At 49.9% G+C, this 19,807-nt stretch overlaps 1 protein-coding gene across 1 annotated transcript in view; it reads left to right on the top strand.

The window, feature by feature from the left end:
- GPC1 (glypican 1) overlaps window positions 1–19,807 on the top strand; it is a 103,051-nt gene that overhangs the window by 81,234 nt on the left and 2,010 nt on the right. Inside the window, exons 3-6 of the mRNA XM_029086602.1 lie at window positions 11,007–11,172; window positions 15,585–15,715; window positions 18,633–18,752; window positions 19,509–19,642. Coding sequence (XP_028942435.1) covers window positions 11,007–11,172; window positions 15,585–15,715; window positions 18,633–18,752; window positions 19,509–19,642 — 551 coding nt within the window. The remainder of the gene's footprint in view (window positions 1–11,006; window positions 11,173–15,584; window positions 15,716–18,632; window positions 18,753–19,508; window positions 19,643–19,807) is intronic.

Here is a 19,807-nt window from a genome sequence, read left to right as displayed (position 1 = left end):
TTTAAAAAATGAAGGGAGGAAACATGAGACAGATCCCTGCAGGACCTCCACGTGGGACGCAGGCAGTGGGAGCAGCAGGTTGCACGGGTGCTGGCATTCACCTGCAGGGATGAGGGTGGGATGCAGCTCACCACAGCCAGGTACAAATAACAGCTGCTGGAGCTTGCTGGTTTTCTTTTTGTTCCCTACTGTCATCGCAAATGAGTGATAGAGCTTTCTGAAAATGAGCTGGTAAGTGCCTGTGCTAAAAGTTTCGGCTGTTCCAGAGCCAGCAGCAATTCACAGGGAGGAAAATGCCACAAGCACCCCTTGCTGATCTGGCTGTATTCAGGAGGTGGAGTACTGAAGTCTCGGGAGCTGAGAAGCATGTGGCACTTCAGACACCTCTGCCTGTGAACACTGTCTTGGACCACAGGGTGAAATAAGCTCTTGTACCTTCAGGGACTAGTTTCCACAGCGGCTCCTGCACTGGCTCCCTCGTGCTTGTGCACAGCCTCTGGGACAGCTGCCGAGATCAGCCCCACCACTGGGCACCATGGGGCCTGCAGATTCTGAGGTTTTCCAGCATGGCTGCATGTAAAGCTAGGGAGAGAGTCTTGGAAAAAAGTTGGAATTTGTTTAGACAGATTCAAATTGAGCTGAATGGGGAGTATGCAGCGTTGAATATACATCCTTAGGTATTTCAGATATTACTTTCCAGTATTTCTAGCCAGTCTTATGTTTAAATCACAACCCCCCTCAGGGATAAAAACCCCTAGGTATTCTGAATATAACAGAAATATTGCAGGCAAGCAAATATATGTCTCCCATATTTAATGATGGTTAAAAAGTCAATTGAATCTAGTTTTCAAAGGACTGAAAATTGTACCAGCTGGAAATAACTGCATCAGATGAACAGAGCTGGGAGTGTGTCGAATAGGCAGGTGGTGGCTTGCTGTATTTTCCTCTGGAGGGAGACAAGCATGACAGCAGTCTCTATCCACATGAATCTTCCTCATTTTAATATCTGAAGGCAGTTAGGCACTAGACAGGAATCTGAAGGCACGGATCCTCCCAGTTAGCTGTGGGTCCTGCCCTTGGGTCTGGTGTCCCTTGCAGGCTGTGCTGCCTTCTGGAGCCATGGTCATTGCTAGCTGCAGAGAGAGCTGGGGCTGACTCTGCTCTGTATTTCACTGCCTCAGTTTGGCTGGATCACCCTAGTTGCCTTTTTAAAATTTCTTTTTATGAGTCAGCGAAATGGCCATTTGGCTGGTGGGATGGACCCAGGCAGTCTGTCTGCCCTCAGGCTTAACACCAGCTCTTGTTCGCTGGAGCGCGAAGGGCACGGATTTGGCATCAGCCTCCATCCTCTGTATCCCTCACCCCGTGCCAATCTGAATGCAGCGAGGTGAAGGCAAGAGGGTCACCAAAGTGCGGGGTCACCTATGCCCTACCCCTGCCAGCAGCCCCCAGCACACTGCGCCTGCACCCCGCTCGCTTTCTGATCCCTGACAGAGGGTTTGGAAACATGCTTGATGTATCTTGAGTGATGGGCTTGCTGAGGCTTAGAACTCACTGTGCTCCAAGGACTGGTGGCTGTGCATTTGTGGAAGGAAGATGCAAAATAATGACTGAAGTGATTATACAATTCATTAGACTTTGAAAGAATCATATTTCTGTCAGCCCTGCAGCTGTTTCTTTTAGAGTTTTATTCTGAAAGATTGGAAATCTTGGTTCATTTAACACATGTCAAGGTGCTAATTACATCAGGGCTGGCATAAACATGCACAAGGCAGCTGCTGACCATGTGGCGGAAAGAGCAGGGTCTGCTCCCCGTGCTGGTTCCCTCACACCAGCGGAGGGCTGGGAGCACCTGCCGCTCCCGTTCCTTTCACTGGGGAAATTGGGTGCTTGCAGCCTGGTGCACGGAGCAGCCGTGGCCCTGGTTTCCAGCTTGCACATGTGGAGGTGCAAAGAACAGCATAGCTCTGCTTTTTTGGTCATAGTATTTGAGGGTCCTTCTGTGGGGAGACTGTAAAAATTAAATGCTTCCCAATGTGAAGTTGCCACGTTGCAGATAGCCCTGATCACAGAGCCAGCCATCTCCCCAGTGAAACACAAACCTGTCCTCCCAGTGCCAGTCTTGTTATCAAAGAGAGGGCAAGGCTGGCTTTCTGAGCCAGTTCCTGGGCTGCTGTTTGTCCCGTGGGCAGCTCAGCAGCCCTTCTCACTGCTGGCTTGACCTGCTCCTCTCCTTGGCATTTTTTTGTAGCTGCTGTTCTTCATACTGACAATTTTGTCCCAGCTGTACGTTTCCAACTGAGAGATTTGGGGTAACTGGAGTTGCTCTGAACACACACCTGCATTTCCCAGCACACACAGCCTGATCTGTGAATTGAAGAGCTGGCCTGCTTTCTCTTAAACACTATCCCAGAATGGGTTTTTCACAGCTGGTGGGAAAAACTTCCCTTACTTCTATCATATACCTTTAAAATATGGATGAGAAGGTAAGTGAGGGTGCTACAAATGCCTGGGCTGCAGCAGCCTGCCTGGCTGTTTTCAGCCCCTGAATCTGTGGAGGTCTCCAGCTATAGGTGCTTTCTGCCTCTGGCTGCCCAGCACACCTGGCTGCCTGCTATCTGCTGGCTTTAAAGCATCCTTTGGTTTGGAAACTTGAGTTGCCTGATGTTGCTGGGTTTACCTGATGCTTCTGAAGGTTGGAATGGTCATTCAGACAGTAAGTCCTTCTACTTGGAAAAATATACCTGAGAATTAGTGCAGGCACATTTTGACATATATCTGACATGTCTGGAGGTATTTTGTGTTCACCCCAGTCATCCCTGCATCATGCCAAAACTGCAGCCAGATGCTGCAGGTCCCCATGTCCACCTTGGGTCTGCACTGCTCCTCGGAGGTGAGAGCCAGGAAGGGACCGGGAGAGCAGCCACGCAGCAGGGACGTGGTCCAGCTTGGTGAACACCAACACCGTGCTGCAGAGAGCTCCCTGCAGGCCAACCTCATGCTCCTTTGGGCAAAAATTTTACAGGGGACAGAGCCCAAAGAACAACTCTTCCACCAACAGTGTTAGGGACTAGCTCAGCCTTCTCCCTCAGCCAGCCAACCTTCCTGCAGCCCTGTGACAAACCAGGGGGGTTGACAGCACTTCCAGCAGCCTGTATTTTTCACCCAGGCCTCTTCATCCCCAAATCTCTCCCCTCTACCTAACCCTGGTTCCTCTGGGAAGTGAGGCACAGATGGCTCACAGCAGCCTGGGGGTGAATATGCAAGTGGAGGTGGGGGTAGGAAAAATACCAGCAAGAGCTCAGCTTATTTTATTGGTGTTAAATGCCTTTCAGATGTACTTAAAGGCCCCTGAAGGCTGAGGAGTCCCATCACATTGTAGCTAGGCTGCAGGTTCTCATTTGCTTTTAAGCCAGGCTTCAAAAGGAGATAGGATTTGGGGTTGGGATTTTTTTTATTTTTTATTTTTTATTTTCCTTGTTTGAAGCCAGCACTTCAAAAGCAGCATCTGCGGCTTGGCTGCAGGTTCTGGGTGCCAGAGGAGCTGGTCATCCCCTGATGGATGCAGGAGGAGCCCTGCCACCAGCTGTGGGAGGAGCAGAGCCGGGCTCACCCCTTGCAGCTCTCCAGGGGCAGATGTGCCCGAGAGCCGGCGGCACAGCCTGACCACATGCCATGCTGCCCCAGTAGCAGCTTGGTACTGCCACTGTTAAAACAATTTTCCAGATGCCTGTGGATTCCTAAAGCTCAACCTTTCTCCAGTGCTCAGGGAAGTTGGGAGGGGGAGGGAGGATCATTGCTCAATCAAAAAGACCCTGTAACTCCTGGACATGACATACGGAGCTTGTCCCACCACTAGTGCCTCTTCAGTCACTGTTCTCCAGAGCCTTCCTCTCTGCATCCCACACTTTGGTCTTTGGTCTTTCCAGCCACCTTTTCAGGAAATAATTGGCTTGGATAAAGAAATGTTTTTTGGAGTGAGGAAGGTACAGCAACATTTAGCTAAAAGGGACAGACCGCTTATGAAAACTTAATAGCATACGAGACTCATATCATCACTTCCATGGACCTTTCTGTGCCCTGATACTACTCAGGGTGTTTCAGAGGCTCTTGAATATTTTCCAAGCAGTAGGCATTAGGGTAATGACAGAAAACACATTGCTTCTTTGCACCTCTCTGTTCTTCTGTGTAATTTGTCAAATGAGGTCCCAGTTCAGAAGGTAAAAAACCCCCACTGTTGTAGATTCAGAGAGGCCTGGGATCAGGCCGGGAGGAATTGCACCTCTCTTGTATCCTTTGTGACTTGCACCAAACCATATGCTGAAAAGAGGCCTTCAAATCAGTAAGTGTTGTTTGGAAAAATAAACATATAATCTGGGTAGGTGCTTTGGTGGGAGAAAGAACAGATAATGGTGAAGCTGAGAGAGAAGTGTCCCATGGCTCTGTAAAAGTGCTTTTTTATTGGTGGACATGTTTATCTGTGCAAAGATGGGTAACTTGGGTTGAACGTGCAAATCACAAGTTTGATTTGTTCTTTAAAGGCACAGAGGAAGGATAAGAAGGCTTTTTCCTACGTTCTGGAAAAATCTAGCCCATTTTGACCAGAGTGTTGCCCTGTTGCTGTGTGTCCTGCAGTGACTAAAGCCCTGACTGTCCCAAGAACTGTCTGCATTCAGGTGTCTTCAGTCCCTTGAGTGTCTGTGCAGAGGTGTCTTGCCTGTTTCAACTGAGTGCTTTCCCCTTCTACAAGTAGTTTTGCCTCCCTTTGTCTTTGCTTCAGAAAGTTTGTAACTGTTCTGAAGTCATGTTTTAGGTAATGTGAAGGATAACGGCTCTCCTCAAATGTGTCTCAATGCAGGGAGACGGAGGAGGTGTCTGCTTGTTATCCCTGAGCCTCCTGCGTTTCTGTGATTCTGTGCTTGGAAAGCATATGAGTAAAATACATGGCAGGAGGGGTTTTCTGGGGGTTTTTTGTTAGAAGGCTTTCACACTGAATGTTTTCTAAATTGGCTGGGAGGTGGCAAGGAACCTAGCTAGCAACTAATCCCCCAGCCCATCCTCTCAGCAAATGGCTTGCAGAAGTCATTAATTTTACTGTAATTGATTTAAACGTTGCTCAGGAGGTTGAAAAATGAGGGAAACAAATGCCACTCTGAATGCTGAGCATTATGTGTTCTCAATTTTCTGTCATATTATCTCCATGCATGCCAGTTCTCTGCTGACTGCTGTGCAAACACTGGTGCCAAATAGTGGCACGGTGAGCCCCAGCTCAGTGGTCACACTGGATGGCTGTGCCATGAGCTGAGCAAACCCACGAGCCTGTCCGAGACATAATACAAGAGACTCTGCAGAGATCTTTTGCCCCAGCAAAGCGCTTGCCTCCAGCAATTCACATCAGGTCAGGTGGCTCCATCAACAAAGCACGGGCACATCAGGCTTTGGAAAGTAGCCATGGAAAAGCACAGAGCTCAGCTCGTGCTACAAGGCACAGTCACGGGATAGATAATACCTGATGACAAACTCCTTGAAATGTCAGTGCTTATGGTGGAACGGGGCTTTTTATGAGGCAGCCACCTGTTGCTGTTGCATTACCTCATTGCTACTCAAATCAGCTACTGTATCCCCAGCTGTAAAGTAGTTTTAATTAAAGTGATTTATTGCTCAATACCAATTTGTCCCCTATTTTGGGTGTATCTTAGAATCCTTATCACTTCATCACTGGGCTTACACTTTGAGGGACTGTACCCACTGATGTCACTGGGATCAGAATAGACTATGTGGATTTTAACTGAGCAATGACATAGCAACAATGTATTTTTAAGCTGGGCTTAGCTTTGTTGGCTGTGTTTATTCATACCTCTGACAACTGAATGAGGAGTGCCCTGGAAAGCCGTATCTTTCAGTAATCATTTCTTTTCAGATCTTTGGGAAATGGCTTCTCCAATGTATGGTGCATTTCCTCTTGACATCTTAATGCATTTCTAGGTCACTGAGCTAAGAAAGGACTATAGGTGCCACTGAAGTTAAAGGTGAACCATGTCTCCTTAAAGGAGAACCAGCCACAGGCACAGCCAGGTTGCTGGTACTTAGAGTAATCAATTATTGTCGTGTGCTGTCTTCATGCTGTGCCAGATCATTTAAAGATGAAGAGATGATGTTAGCTATCACTCCATCTGCAGGAGTTTGCATGCTCCTGCTTTCAGGTCACCTGTGATGAATAGAGGATGTTACTTATTGATCTATTGGTTATTGCAAAGCTGCGCTGGAGAGCCAGAGGGGCTCTCCGTCAGTCCTACAGTTGGTCGGGGGGGTAGGTCATCACGTTTCAGGGCTTTACAGAGGCTGAAGGGTGAAAGCAGAACAAGGAAGTGAAGAGGCTGAGGGAGCTGGGGTTGTTTAGTCTGGAGAAGAGAAGGCTTAGAGGTGACCTCATCACTCTCTTCAACTACCTGAAGGGAGGTTATAGCCAGGTGGGGGTTGGTCTCTTCTCCCAGGCAACCAACAATAGGACAAGGGGGCATGGGCTCAAGCTCTGCCAGGGGAGGTTTAGGTTAGATGTTAGGAAGAAATTCTTTACAGAGAGGGTAATCAGGCACTGGAACGGCCTGCCCAGAGAGGTGGTGGATTCACCATCCCTGGAGGTTTTTAAAAAGAGATTGGACGTGGCCCTTAGTGCCATGATATAGTAATTGGAGTTGGATCAGGGGTTGGACTTGATGATCTTGGAGGTCTTTTCCAACCCAATCTATTCTATGATTCTATGTCTCAATGTGCAGGTGGGGGTCGGTTTCAACTTCACCTCCCTGGAGGAACTTATTTGCTCTCCCTGTGGGGGTGTTTATCTAGAACAAATGGCCATGGAGGGCACATGGTCCCATGGCTCCAGGCTGAGGAGCTCTTCTCCCCAGTGCCACCCCTGGACCTGGCTGTGCCCAGGAGGTGAGCAAGCGGGAGAGCTGCAGCGCTCTCCTGCCTGTGTTGCTGTATCCCATACAGGAGAGGGAATCTCAACCCCTCCTAACAGGTTGAGGTTCCCCTGTGTGGATACAGCATGCCTGAAAAAACCCTGGAAGTTTACTTCAGCAAACTCATCCATGAGGACTAAGAGGTGTTTGAAGGGCTCCATTCTTTAACATGCTGCAGGAACCCCAAAGGGATGGTGCAGGGTCAGGGCTGGGAGGGGCTCTAGGAGCCACAAAGCCCCACTCTCCTCTGCCCTGTGTGGAGCAGAAGTCCACAGGCCGGGATGGGTGGAATGATGAGGAGCTGAGCTCTGGCCAGGCAAAACATGCAGAAAATACTCTCCAAAATTCCTCTTCCTGCCCTCTCCACCCTCTGTTCTGGGTTCACCGCCTCAGCCTGCCTGTGAAGAAGGAGTGCTGCTGCCAACAGGAGAGGCTTGAGTTATTCTTTGGGGAAAGGGAGTGGAGCCTGGCCTCTTCTACCTCCAAAAAGTAATATTTACCCTTTCTGCCAAGAGACGAAGTTGAACACTTGTCACCTTCCAGGTTCAGTGGATGAACAGCTGGTAGTGGATGCGTCACCTGCTTGTCTTCAGAGGAGTGGCGAGGGGTCAGGGGAGCAGGGGCGAGGGGTGCCACCTCACCTGGGGTGGTGTGGCACTCCACTGTGCTCCAGGAGACAAGACCACCAGTGACAGGCTGGCAGTATGAACAGAGCTTCTCTCTGACATACAGAAATGATCCTTCATGAGGTGCAAAAGCAGCTTTTTCCTTCTGGACCCTCAGGAGCTGAGCCTGAGCCTTGGGGGCCATTGTCACCCTGTGCTCTGCATGCACCCGCTGCCCCAAGGCAGGTGGCAACAGTCTGCAAGAGCTGTGTGGGCAGGAGGCGGCTGCTCTGTGGGCACCAGCGTGGACGCAGGCAGTGTAGCTGGGGACAGGGGTTTTGGCTGGCAGACAGCCGTGGAGGGCTCGGAGGGAGGTGGGTTGCAGGACGGCAGGCAGCTGTCTGTGTCACAGGGAGCCTTGGCAGCTGCCAGTGCTCACCAGTCGTGCCGGAGGCCAGATGGATAGGTGGGTACCGAGGCGGAGGGCCCTACTGCTGCTCCCTTCTGCAGCTCTGAGTGGTGGCAGGGCATGGGTGGCCCTGCACAATTACTGTCCCTCTGGTCACAGTCCTGGCACTCTTCGGTGGGCCAGGGAGTGCTGTGCTCAGGGTGTGAACGTCTTCTCTGTTTTGTCTGAAAAAGACACCCAGGAAAATAAACGCAGAGACCAGGATAAATTTTGCGAGCAGAAGTACTTGTGCAATGCCTGCTGGGCCCATCGCAACCTTCGTTTGAATGTGGGCTCTCTGTTCACATGAGTTGCTCCAGTACAGTTGCTGGGTTTACACCGTACTTCAAAGCTAAGAGTGCTGGAGGTGCTTTTCTGAGCCAAGATCTGTCACTTGCCTCTCTCCTTGTCCCCCACAGGCTCTGGCATACCATATAGCTTTGTTTTGTTGCTGCTGGTGCTCTCCTCTCTGGACGGCTGGCCCACACCACCCTAGGGGTGTTTCCTGGGCAGGCAGTGGGCATTGCTGTGCTCCCGCCTTCCCGCCAAAGTGCTTCAGCTCCCTCCACTCCAGAGGGCTGCACAATGCAACCACAGTATATGTGGGTGCAGGCAAACCATCCGGCTGCCCCTGGTTCTCGTCAGTACTGTGGGAAGTCCCACATCTCAGGACACAGCTACACAGCTCATTTGTACCGCAGCTCCTGGGATGTTTGCAGCCCAGTCTGTGCTGTGCGAGTTTACAGGGCTGCATGTCCCCAGCTGGATGAGCCAAGACGAGCAGTGGTGGGATGTGCTGGTAACACGCAGGGACAAAGCTGTGTTCTGGACCTGGTTGCCTGCACAGGTTATGTACTCTAGTTGGAGCTTCGCTGTGTAATTCATGTTCACAAATGCTCTGTCTGGGGAAGGAGAGGTCACAGCTCCTTTCCTACCCACACTGTATCTCCTGGTTTTTGTGCAAATGCTCTCGTTTCAGAAGGTCCTCAGCTGCAACCTGCATTAGTGTTAAACATGCTTTTCAGTTACTGTTTAGACCCTGAGAGGAAAAAACCCCTGTTCTTTTGTTTGCCTGTCCCTCTGCTTTTTTGTGTCCCCTCTCAGATCACTGAGGCAGGAGACGATGCCTTCACCGGTGTCTCCAGGGGATGAAGCATGTGGTACCCATACTTGCGGTGGGACAAAGCCTCCATCTTCTGGCAGCAGAGCCACACAGCAGCCAGGCACTGGCTTCTGTCCGTGGAAGTTGTCCCAGAAAGGAGGCAGAGATCTGGCCGAGGAAGCAGAGCAAAGCCTTGGCGTGCGTGGTGTTTCCTCCAAGGCTCAGCCCCTCCAACCGCGCTGGAGCACAGCACTTATCCCACAACATCTCAGGGCTTGTCTGGTAGCCGAGGCAAGGAAGCGGTCTCCGTTTGGGTTCTCTCTCTCTGAGACCTAGAAATTTTGTCCTGGTCCTAAAGAAGCTTCTCATGAGACTATTTTAATGCATTCCTGCCTGATGGTACCCCAGCAGCATCCATCATCTCTTTTCCAAGGCTGACTGGAAGTGAGGTGCTACCAAATGGACAGGTTAAGGGGGGAGAAGTTTAGGGATTTTCTCTCTTCACCTCTGATAGTGGGTTCAGCGTGTTCACACTTCCCTTAGGGTACCTCAGAACTGAATCTTTCTGAACTCCTCCAGAAGAATCTTAAAAGACTGTGTTCAAAGCATTTTTCACAAGTAATGAAGAGGTCAGGGGCAGTTCTCAGCATTGCAACTGCAACTTGAGGCGTGGGGATTATTCCATGTCGAGACTTGCCCTTCCAGCACTTTTCCCCCTTTGGGCTCCCTGAGGGTGCCGAGTACCTGGTACCAAGGGAGACATGCACGCAGACACGTGTGTTTATTTTTGTAAATGGTTTTAAAAGAATGACAAGGGGCTTGCAAATGGATCCAAGCAAAGATAGAAAAAGACCACAAAGGCAAAAATACTTTAGCAATAAGACTGGAGAGTGCTGAGCCCTGCCAGCACCTCTGCAGGATCTGCCAGGTTGTTATTCATCCCTCGGCTTATGCTGACAGCCCCTCGCCCGTGGCAGTTGGAGAGGGACAATTGTCCTGTGGCTGATGGTCTGGGGGGACTTTGATGTGCTGCAGAGGCTGCTGCCCTGCTCTCTGGGCTCTGCATCTGCGCTGGCTCTGTGCTCATGGGACCAGGGTGGTTTAATTAAAGGTGGCACAGCCATCTCCAGAGTCACTTCTGCAAAGCATCAGCTGCACATGCAGTGCCTGCAAGCCACTGGCCCAGCGTGTGTTGGCCCGCTTCACCGGGTGCCTGTGGCTTCTGAAGTGCTTTGAGAGAGCAATTGCTTCCTAGTGTCAAGTGCCCTCAATTGCCTGTGTTTCTGGAATTGCTCAAATCTTCCCCCAACACCATCCTCCTTTCCAAAGATGCCAGCTGAGAACTTTCCATGTCCAGGCCCCTGCTGTGTGTACCCCCAGGAAGCTGGAGGTGCAGTTTGTGGTGGTACACCTGCATCTGCTGGGCATTGACAACAAACCCTTCCTGCAGAAAGGGCACGGTGGTGGCACTGATGGCAGAGGCTCCAGGGGCACACGTGGCACGTGTTGGGGTCACAGGGTTACAGCCTGTGGACTACCTCAGCTGTCTTTGCAGCACCCCCTGTAGATCCTGCCCAGGCAGACCTGGATGGAGGGGAGATGGTGCTGACATAAGGGTTTTTCCCAGTCCCCTGTGTTCAAACACAGCCCAAGGAAGTAGTAGCTGCCTTGGGGGTCCCATCACAACAGGGGTGGCACCTGAGGAAGGGTGGGGGGAAGGAGAGGCAGTGAGAGGGGAATCGCCTTTCCCAGGGCCATGCACCTGCAGAGCCGTACTGCCTTTCAGATCATGCCAAGCTTCTTCACCCCAGAGAAGGGGGGGAGTTTGCCCATGGGGCAGGGACTCCTCACCTGCCTGTGTGCCTGACTCGGGTCTGTCTCCCCAGGTATCTCTGAGCCACGAGTGCACTCGCGCCATGATGAAGCTGATGTACTGCCCACACTGCCGGGGCATGTCCAGTGTGAAGCCGTGCAGCAACTACTGCCTGAACGTCGTGAAGGGCTGCCTCGCCAACCAAGCAGACCTGAACACTGAGTGGAAGTACCTGATGGGTAAGATGGCCTTCCTCTGCTGCACCACAGCTGCCTCTCACAGCACCTTTTGAACTCTCTGAGGCAGTGTTCAGAGTTTGGGAAAGGACTGTTGGAGGTTTTTTACACTACAGTTTCTCTGTCTGTGATCTGACACCTTGAAGCTATCGCAGGACATTTTGCTGGTCTTTAATACTATTAGAAAGGACACTGCTGGCTGGCTAACAAGGGCTTAAAGAGTTTTTGTCTTGCCTGTGCTTGTTTGGGGTTGCCCACACATTGCATTCAAGTAATTCTTCCTTCCCTCCCAAATGTTGAAGCTTAGGGACAGATCCTGCCACCTGTACACTGTCAGAGCTGCCTCCTCATCCATACCAGAGCACTTGTGAGAGCACAGGAGAAGCACTTGCAGCCCTCCTTGGGAGGTAGTCTAGAAACTAGCCCTAAACTGTTTCCATGGGTGGAGAGCAAAGGAAGCAGAATCACTTACTCCTAAATGGGAAGAAGTGTCTTAAACAAATACATGGGGAGGGAGAAGTCACAGGTATTGCCAGGAAGGGGAAAAATTAGACAAGTATTTTAAATAAGAAAAGGGCTCATTTTGGTTTTGTTTTGTCACTCAGCTAAGATGATGGGTCTCTTAAAGTGGGTTGTATATGTATAGAGATGTCCATTTCATTGAGTTTAAACGCAGAAATATCACTGTGATGGTGTGGTCTGATCTCCTGTGCAAAATAGGCTGGAGAACTTCAACCAGGCATTTCTGCAGGAAATTCTGCATTGCCTGATCACAGCCAGGCGTCTCTTCTAAGAAGACGTCGTGTATCACTCAGCTGTTTTTCCAGAGCCTGTGGCTCCTGATTTAAATACGAACTGCTGCTGAGAGTGGCTTATGGAGCTGATAGGCATGGTTTAAGGCTGGTGAGGGTCTCTGTTTAGAAAATGATGTGTTTGTGTTACAGTGTATGTCCTCTCCCCAGCTGCAGTCCATCAGGGGAGGTTGTTTGTGATGGTAAAGCTCTCACTCCTCCTTGTGCCCACAGAGCATCACCCAGAAAGCTCGTGTTTCTCTCCCAGGCTGTACATTTACACCGGGAGTGATCTGAGACCTGAGGGAGCCTTGACGTTCATCTGGGCTCACAGAAGACAGGCACTGGGGCAGATGAGCTTTGGGCTTGGCCTCTTCCCTTGCCCCTGCGCCCCCTGCCTGGCCAGCAAGATTTATCAGCTCACTAGCCAGCTGCAGCCTGACAGGCTGGCTCAGGGTTGACGTGTGGTGGTGTTAACAATAAAAATCCCAATGAAGTTCAAGGAGTGTCATCTGCCTCTCAGGGGACGTGGCAAAATAAATATTGACTTGCTGCACAGAGAGGCTGGTGCACTTGCTCAGTGAGGTGTGTTCGCCAGCTGCCCGCCTCGTGCTAGGGGCTAACGAACCAAGTGGCAACTTACTGTGGCTAATTGGAAGTGCTCCCCATGAGAGCAGCTTGGGAGGCTGCTGCGAAAGAGAGGGAGGAATATTCCCTTCCCCAAGGGCTTACACCAGGACTTTGATGGTGCTTTGGCCTTTCTGACCAGAGCGAGCTAACTGTTAGCTGTCACTGTTCTCCTGGCAGGATGACTGCCTGTCTCCTGAAAGGTCAATGTACAGCTCTCCTTGACTGACAGGGAGGCAATTCCGGGTGCATTTTGCAATTACGCTGGCTTCCTCTTCCCCTGGAGACCCTGTCAAGGGGTGATGGCTAGGAGGAAATTGGAGCTTCTTTCAAATTGCAGTTGTACATTTTAGTGTCAGAGGTCGTGATTTGATCAAGGACTGGAGCAAGATATAGAGTCAAAGGTAGCAGTTCACTGGCATTGTCCATTCTTCACCCTTCTCCAGGCCCTTCTGTGTAGCTAGAGAGGATTTTGTTACACGAAACACAGAGTTATTCTTTCAGTTTGACAAATTAGGGCAGGTCAAATTAAGGGACATTTTTATAGTAAGTGGTTCAAACATAATTTGTCACTAATTTAGGGGTGTAGCCTTTGATTTAAATGTCTGTATCACAACATTAGGGCCTCTGCAAGCTAAAATTGTCTGGAAAATACAGTCTCAAAGATAACACAGCAACCCCTGAGTGGCAGCAAAGTTAAACTGCAAGCTCTTTAATGTTGCAGGAGATGTTATTTCCCAGAATACAAAAAAACGTTACCCCTTTGTGTGGCATGTTTGGTTGTAGAAATCAGCGCTGCCATACGACTGTGTTGTAGGAAAAGAGAGCACATTAACTTGGAAACTGCGGCCCTTGTTTCCATTCTTGCTCAAGCTAACCAGCAAAATCCTTTTTCTTTAAGTGCTGAAAATAAATACATAATGTTTCCAAGCTGTAACTTTGCATGTTGTTAAATCCGATTTTGTAGACCTGAGCAAAGAGGAGTTTGTAATCCACACTCCAGACTGGCTGAGGTTTGACTACTGCCCTCACTCCCCTCAGGCTGGACCTGCTTTGGGGCTGTGAGCCCTGTGGGCACGATCTGTTATCTTCTGTGGGTTTGTGCTGTCCCTCATCTAGTCTTTGCCCAGGTTGGTCGTTCTCTGAGAGCTCTCAGGGTCTGAACATCAATCATGTAACAGCAGAGAGAACATACTTGCAAGGGCTGAGCATGCTGCTAAATTGAGAACAGTGGGCTCAGGATCAGGGCTTTGTTATTAACACACTACATCCACTGTGGACCTAGTGTTTCTGCACAAACCTCACCTAGACCTTGTGGAAGTTATTTGAGGTCTTTTCTGCCAAGTCCTGCTGGCTTGCCCAGGCAAGGGACTGAACACTTTCCTAGCAGGTTTCAAACGGCAGTGATCCATGGTTGTGCCCCAGCTGGATGGACTCCTGCTCGAAGGAAATTTGCCGTGTCGCTCAAAGATAAGCGTCAGTCCTTTAAAGCGGTGTCACGGGTGACACGTACACACTGTGGGATGGTGTAGGCTGAAGGACATGTGTTGCTGATGCTCTGTTGCACTGCCAGGTGTAATTCACCTGGTGGATTCATTGCTCATGAATAACTTCAGCAGCACAGACTCATGCTGAATAAGCTTTTCTGCAACATCACACCATCTGCTGTGACAGTCTCCTGCCAGGCTGATGGGTGAGGTATCAGGATTTAAGACAGAAGAATTAATCACTCCTAATGAAAAGCTCCATTTATGAATGGTACAGATCTCCAACCTAGACCCTGGGATTTGACCCTCTTTGTGTAGAGAAGAACCAACATGAAGCCATCACACTTGTTTTCTTCCATTTGGCGAGGCCACAGGAACATGAAGCACTTTCTGTTCCAGGTGAGCGCGGGCCACCCCAGCACTCTAACAGATCCCTTGTCCTGCCAGGAGGTTTCTGGTGTGCCTGGGGGGATGCAGACCACACTGGAGCCATCTAAGGTCACACTACTAATGCACAAATGGTAGGAAACTGAGGCAGCAGCAGCGTAGCAGTGACTTTCAGAATTAAAATTTTTTACTAGCAAAGTCAGACCTGGTTAAGAGCTCATTTTAGGTGTCCAAACCCAGTTCTGGCCCTTCGCTGAGATCCTATTTAAATCTCTCTGGACACCAAGGATGTCAGCTTTTCTCTGCAAGTGTCCCAAGCCCTGCAAGCATATAGGCTGTCATTGCTTCAAACCCAACTGGAGTGTTGAGAATCATCTCTGAAGGTAGGCAGAGGTTGGTAATTTGCAGATGTTGGTAATTTTTTTGTAGGCCAAGCACAGTCCCAAAGCAACCATCCAGGCAGGAATATTTGGACATCAGAGCTTTCCAAGATAAGAGGAACTGAGAGCAAGAGGCACCCCTCAGTCACTCTCTGCCCTGTTTACCAGTTTAGTTGTGGGCATTTTGGTCTGCTTCTTTGTCTTCATAGCCTGATATTTCCCTGGCTGGTCGTGTGTTGTCCTTCCAGAAACAATAGTGAGAAGAATTACTCCCTTTCTCCCTCCTTCACTGCCACAAAAGCTCTTGCCACATCCAGTACCTTTGGCACTTTATTGACCCCAATTCTCCCACTTCCTGCTGGCTGCAGTGCTTTGCTGAATACATGCAAGAGTTAGGAGGGTTAGGGCCAAGTATTGCTGTGCTTTCCTTAACATTTCAGCACCAATTGTCCCTTTTTGTTTTCTATAGCACCCCGGGAAATGTTGATTGCTTTGTGTGCGTACAAGTTCTATTTACCATTGGCAGGAGGTGACCTCTGTGGGTGGCTTTACCTATGTACTGGCAAGGGACAACTGTCCCATGCCGGATGAAAACGAGCATGCGCTTGACCAGTAGTGAAAATGGAGAGAAGTCTCCCAACGAGCCTGCCAAGGGGTCAACAGCTTATACCACCTGGCATGAGCGTGATCTTTAGCTTGGTTTGTACAGAGTCTGATGAGAGGTGTCTGTCTTGTTTTAATAGATTCCTTGGTCATAGTGGCTGATCGGATTGATGGACCGTACAACGTAGACACTGTAATAGGGACCATTCACATGAGGATTGCTGAAGCTATTTCCAACTTGCAAGAAAACAAAGATTCGATCACAGCCAAGGTAAGAGCGTGTGCCTGGGCCTGGCTGAGGATACACCATGTGTAACTGCCAGGACCAAATGTTTTCTGTGCTCACTGTTCAAGTTCAACTGAACTAAAGGAGGTGAAGGATCAAAGAGATCAAATGCCCACTCTTCTAGTGATAGGAAACCACCAATCTTACACAGGCAAAAACCTCCTCAAGTCTTTCAAAATATTCCTCCCTGCCTCATCCAGCCAGCCTCCTTTAGGTACAGACACAAGGTGGGACTGCATATGCAGTGACTGTGGGAGGCATGGTGCCATTTGCTGTCAAGTGCATCTGTGTCTGAAGAGTCCTGGAGTATTTTGTCTGTGCTGAGGCATTTACAGAAAGTGCACAGCCCTTAGTGACAGAAGGCAGCTGCTTTAACCTGCCTTGGGGTGATGTTCTGCAGCAGAAACACTGGGCTAACAGGTTTTATCTGTGGGACAGAGCTGCAGTCTGGCAGTCCATCTGGAGAGTATAAAACAGGCTCTTCTGATGCTCACCTGTCTTCCAAGAAGTGTATCATTAAGCTGTCTTCTATTGGTCTTCTATTTTTAGTATATTTATCTACTTAACCACAATCACCTCTGTAGCTGCAGGTAAGAGAAGCTTTGGGAACAAAAACAGCCCTCCAGGGCTTCTGCTTTTTGCCCAGACATTCTCCAAGTCCTGCAACTATCCCACAGTTAGGGCAGAGATGCAGGTGAAAGGAGTGGGGCAGGTTCTAACTGCATCTTGCAGAAGGGAAGGGCCAGGAGTATTGCTTCGCCAAGCAGAAATTCACTGGCACATGTCAAAGCACTAACAGCAGCATGCATCCAAGTACTTGTTTAGGTTTCTTTTCTGACATGAAAGGCCATATTCCTTCTTCCTGTGTTAGGTGAGACTGAGGCTGTCCCACAGCAAGCCCATGATGTGGGAAAACATGGCATCATCTGCAAAGAAAAGTGTTTCCAAGGCGCATATAGTAAATCTGGTAAAATGAAACGGAGTAAATAGTCTAGTTGGTGTGGACTGGAACAACCAAACATGTTTGATAAGCTTCTCAGTGTGATCTGGTGACCAGTTGAATGTGTCAGTCTTTGCTGGTGGCACTGGTAGCAGAGGTCAAGAGCTGCAAATTGCTAAGGTCTGGTGTTGAGCGTGGCAAAGTAATCAGGTAAAGGATATTGTTGTCAGATGAGCTTGGGACTGGCCCAGGCCAGACCTGGGATTCTTCTCTCTCAGGGTTGAGGGCAGCAGAGTCGGGCTGCACCTGAGGGCTTCAAACACAGCCAGCCCGCAGGTAGGGCACTGTCTGCCATTTGTGAGAAGAGCCAGAAATGGCCCTTGGACCCAAGGACACCCTCCATCATGGGTTCTCCTGGGATCTGGGGAAAAACTGGAAAGAAACGCTTTTGGTACTGAGCCCTGTGTTCACTGCACCAAGGAGCGCTCTCCCTGCTCCCCCGCACTCCCCCTCGCTCCCCATGGCTCTCTGATAGATTTCAGGCAGCAGGAGCTATCGAAGGCTGCAGATGTCTATTTGCTGTCATTATGCAGGAGACTATCAATCCCCTCAGTCTGCAGGACATGCTCTCTCCATCAGTAATGGGCATTGCTCAACCTAAAGCCCCTGGGCTGGCAACAGGATCCGGCAGGAGAGTGCACCCCAGGAGGGGGCTTTCTAGGCTGAATGTCCCTCAGACACACCCATGAGACCCACTGTCATCAAAGGGACTTTTGTCTAGATAAGGACTTTGCTGATGGCTGTCAGAACCCACTGGCAAAGGCAGCTGGCACAAGCTGCCTCAGCAGCGCTCCTGTCTGAGGCCTTGATTCCTCTGCTTTAAGGGGACACCATGCAAAGTCAGATGTATCGATAGCTTCTGACAGCACCCTGGTAACCACAACAAGCTTGGGGCCATCTCTTCAAATCAGATGGCTTTCTTTGTAAAGGCTGGTGTTTCCTGAATCAAACTGACAGTGCAAAGGCCCTTCTGACCTTTGATGCTTCATTAAAGCTGGCTCTCCGAGCACTCCTCCACCAGCCACAGTGAGGCTCAGTTGCCTGAGCACTGGCTATCTTCAGCAGAGGTGTCCTTGCCTGGACTGGTCATGCAGAGACTGGAAGAAACAGGCACTTCCAGGGCACCCTTCCTCTCCTTCTATAGGCAAAGTCTGAGGATTTGTACCTTCAAAGTGCTTCTGCTCTCCTTTGGTTACAAAGCATACCTGGGCAGGTAGTTAGGATGATGGGAGGTACCCAAAGTTAGAGGGTAAATCAGTTTGGCTTCCTCATTTTTCCCCTGAAACATCCAACCTGACAGATTGTGACACATCTACTGTCTTTGCACTCCCCTGGTTGGAGGGGACATTAATTTGCTGCAGTATGGGTGCCAACTGCAAGAGTCATTGGGGTAGTCCCACCTTGGTCTGTTGTCCAAATCAATGAAGCTCACATGCTCTGCAGTCTTGAAGCCCCCACCACTGATGTAACGAGTGTGAGCAACTCCCATCTTGTTCTTCCCAGAATTTTATTTTTCAGTCATAATAGGAACAGATAAAATTGCTAGAAATAATTTAATATCAACATTGGTGACTCATCCGAAAACAAGTGCCAATTTTGTGTTAGTGATTAACATTTTGCTTGATAGCAAGTAACCAAAAACAGTTACAGGGTGCTGAAAACACCTCCTGGCACATGTGTAACCTGGCCAGAAACTAAGCCAGAATCTCTGAGATCTTGCAAGTAGGAAAGATCAACATACCTAAGGGGGGAAAACAAAACAAAACAAACAAAACAAAAAAAAACCCCCAAACAACAACAAAAAAAAACCAAACCAAGACCACACCAAACCAGACCTGTGGAGTTCTAATTAAGTAAAGAAATAGTATCAAAGCAAGGGGTAGAGTTTGGTTTGTTTTTCAGGTTTTCCAAGGCTGTGGGAATCCCAAAATCAGCACAAAAGGCTCCAGCACCGAGGACAAGAAAAGGCGGGGGAAGGTCACGTTGGAAGCAAAATCCTCTGCGCAAGCACTGGAGATGCTGGTGAGTTTCCCTCCCGAGCTCCCTCCCCTCCAGTGTGCCAGGGCAGGCGTCCTGCTGCGCTGCTGGGAGCCCTGGGAGCGATGAGAGCCCGGCGAGCACAGTGCTGGCTCGTGCGGGTCGGGACAGCCCGTCCCATAGGCTGCTGAATTGCCTTTGCTTGGCAAGAAGATCAGATCAACAAGTGCTGGAGTGACCTAAGCAGATCTGATCTTGCCTTGGTATGGGATTGGGGTCTAGGTTGCTTATAACCAATTTCTCGGGGATTTGGTGCCAAACTGACCTGAAAAGGCTCTTTGCCATTGGTGTCATTCAGCCTCAAGCAGTCCAGCCTGGATACTGGGGACAGAGGTCCTCCTCCATGGAGATTTTGGATTCCATGGACAATGAGCTGCAGGATCTGCCATGGTTCCACGTTTCAGAGGCTCCTCGCTCACAGACACCTGCCTGCCCCACCCTAGGAGAGCCCTGCTGGCTCCCACCAAGGCTGCTTCTCAGCATTGCCCTCATGGCCCAGAAGATGATCTCCAGTTAATGTTATGGTACCAGAACAGCCCTTAGCATGTAACCTTCAGCCTTGGGTGCTTGGGTTGACAGTTGGTCTTTAGGGGAAGGTTGGTAACACATCCCTGTCTGCATTAATCCAGACTTTGTGATGGTAAAACAAACAAAAGAAAAAATAGGTAGAGTCCTTGTCCTTTCCACAGCTCTGGGGTGCCCCAGAGCTCTCCTGGCCCTGAGCATCCTCTTTGTTTACAGGTTTTAGATGCCAAAGGGAATCTGACAGCTCTCAAGACTTACTGGGTCACCCTGCCCGGCAGCCTGTGCAGCAAGAAAGTAATGGCCAGCTCAGCAGCAGACGACAAGTGTTGGAATGGGATGACCAAGGGCAGGTATGGAGTGGGTCAAGGCGCCAGGATGGCACTGTTCAGCCACCCCCAGTTGTTCAGACTGAGCCGAAAGGTCTGTCCCCGGCCACAGAAACGCTGCGTTTCCTGACAAACTGGTACCCGGAATGTCGAGCCTGTAGTCACTTTGCTGGGTGTTGGAGGGTTCAG

The sequence above is a fragment of the Antrostomus carolinensis genome, unplaced genomic scaffold (genome assembly GCF_000700745.2).
Source record: "Antrostomus carolinensis isolate BGI_N321 unplaced genomic scaffold, ASM70074v2 scaffold13798, whole genome shotgun sequence".
Classification (NCBI taxonomy): domain Eukaryota; kingdom Metazoa; phylum Chordata; class Aves; order Caprimulgiformes; family Caprimulgidae; genus Antrostomus; species Antrostomus carolinensis.
This window is presented reverse-complemented; position numbering and strand designations above follow the sequence as displayed.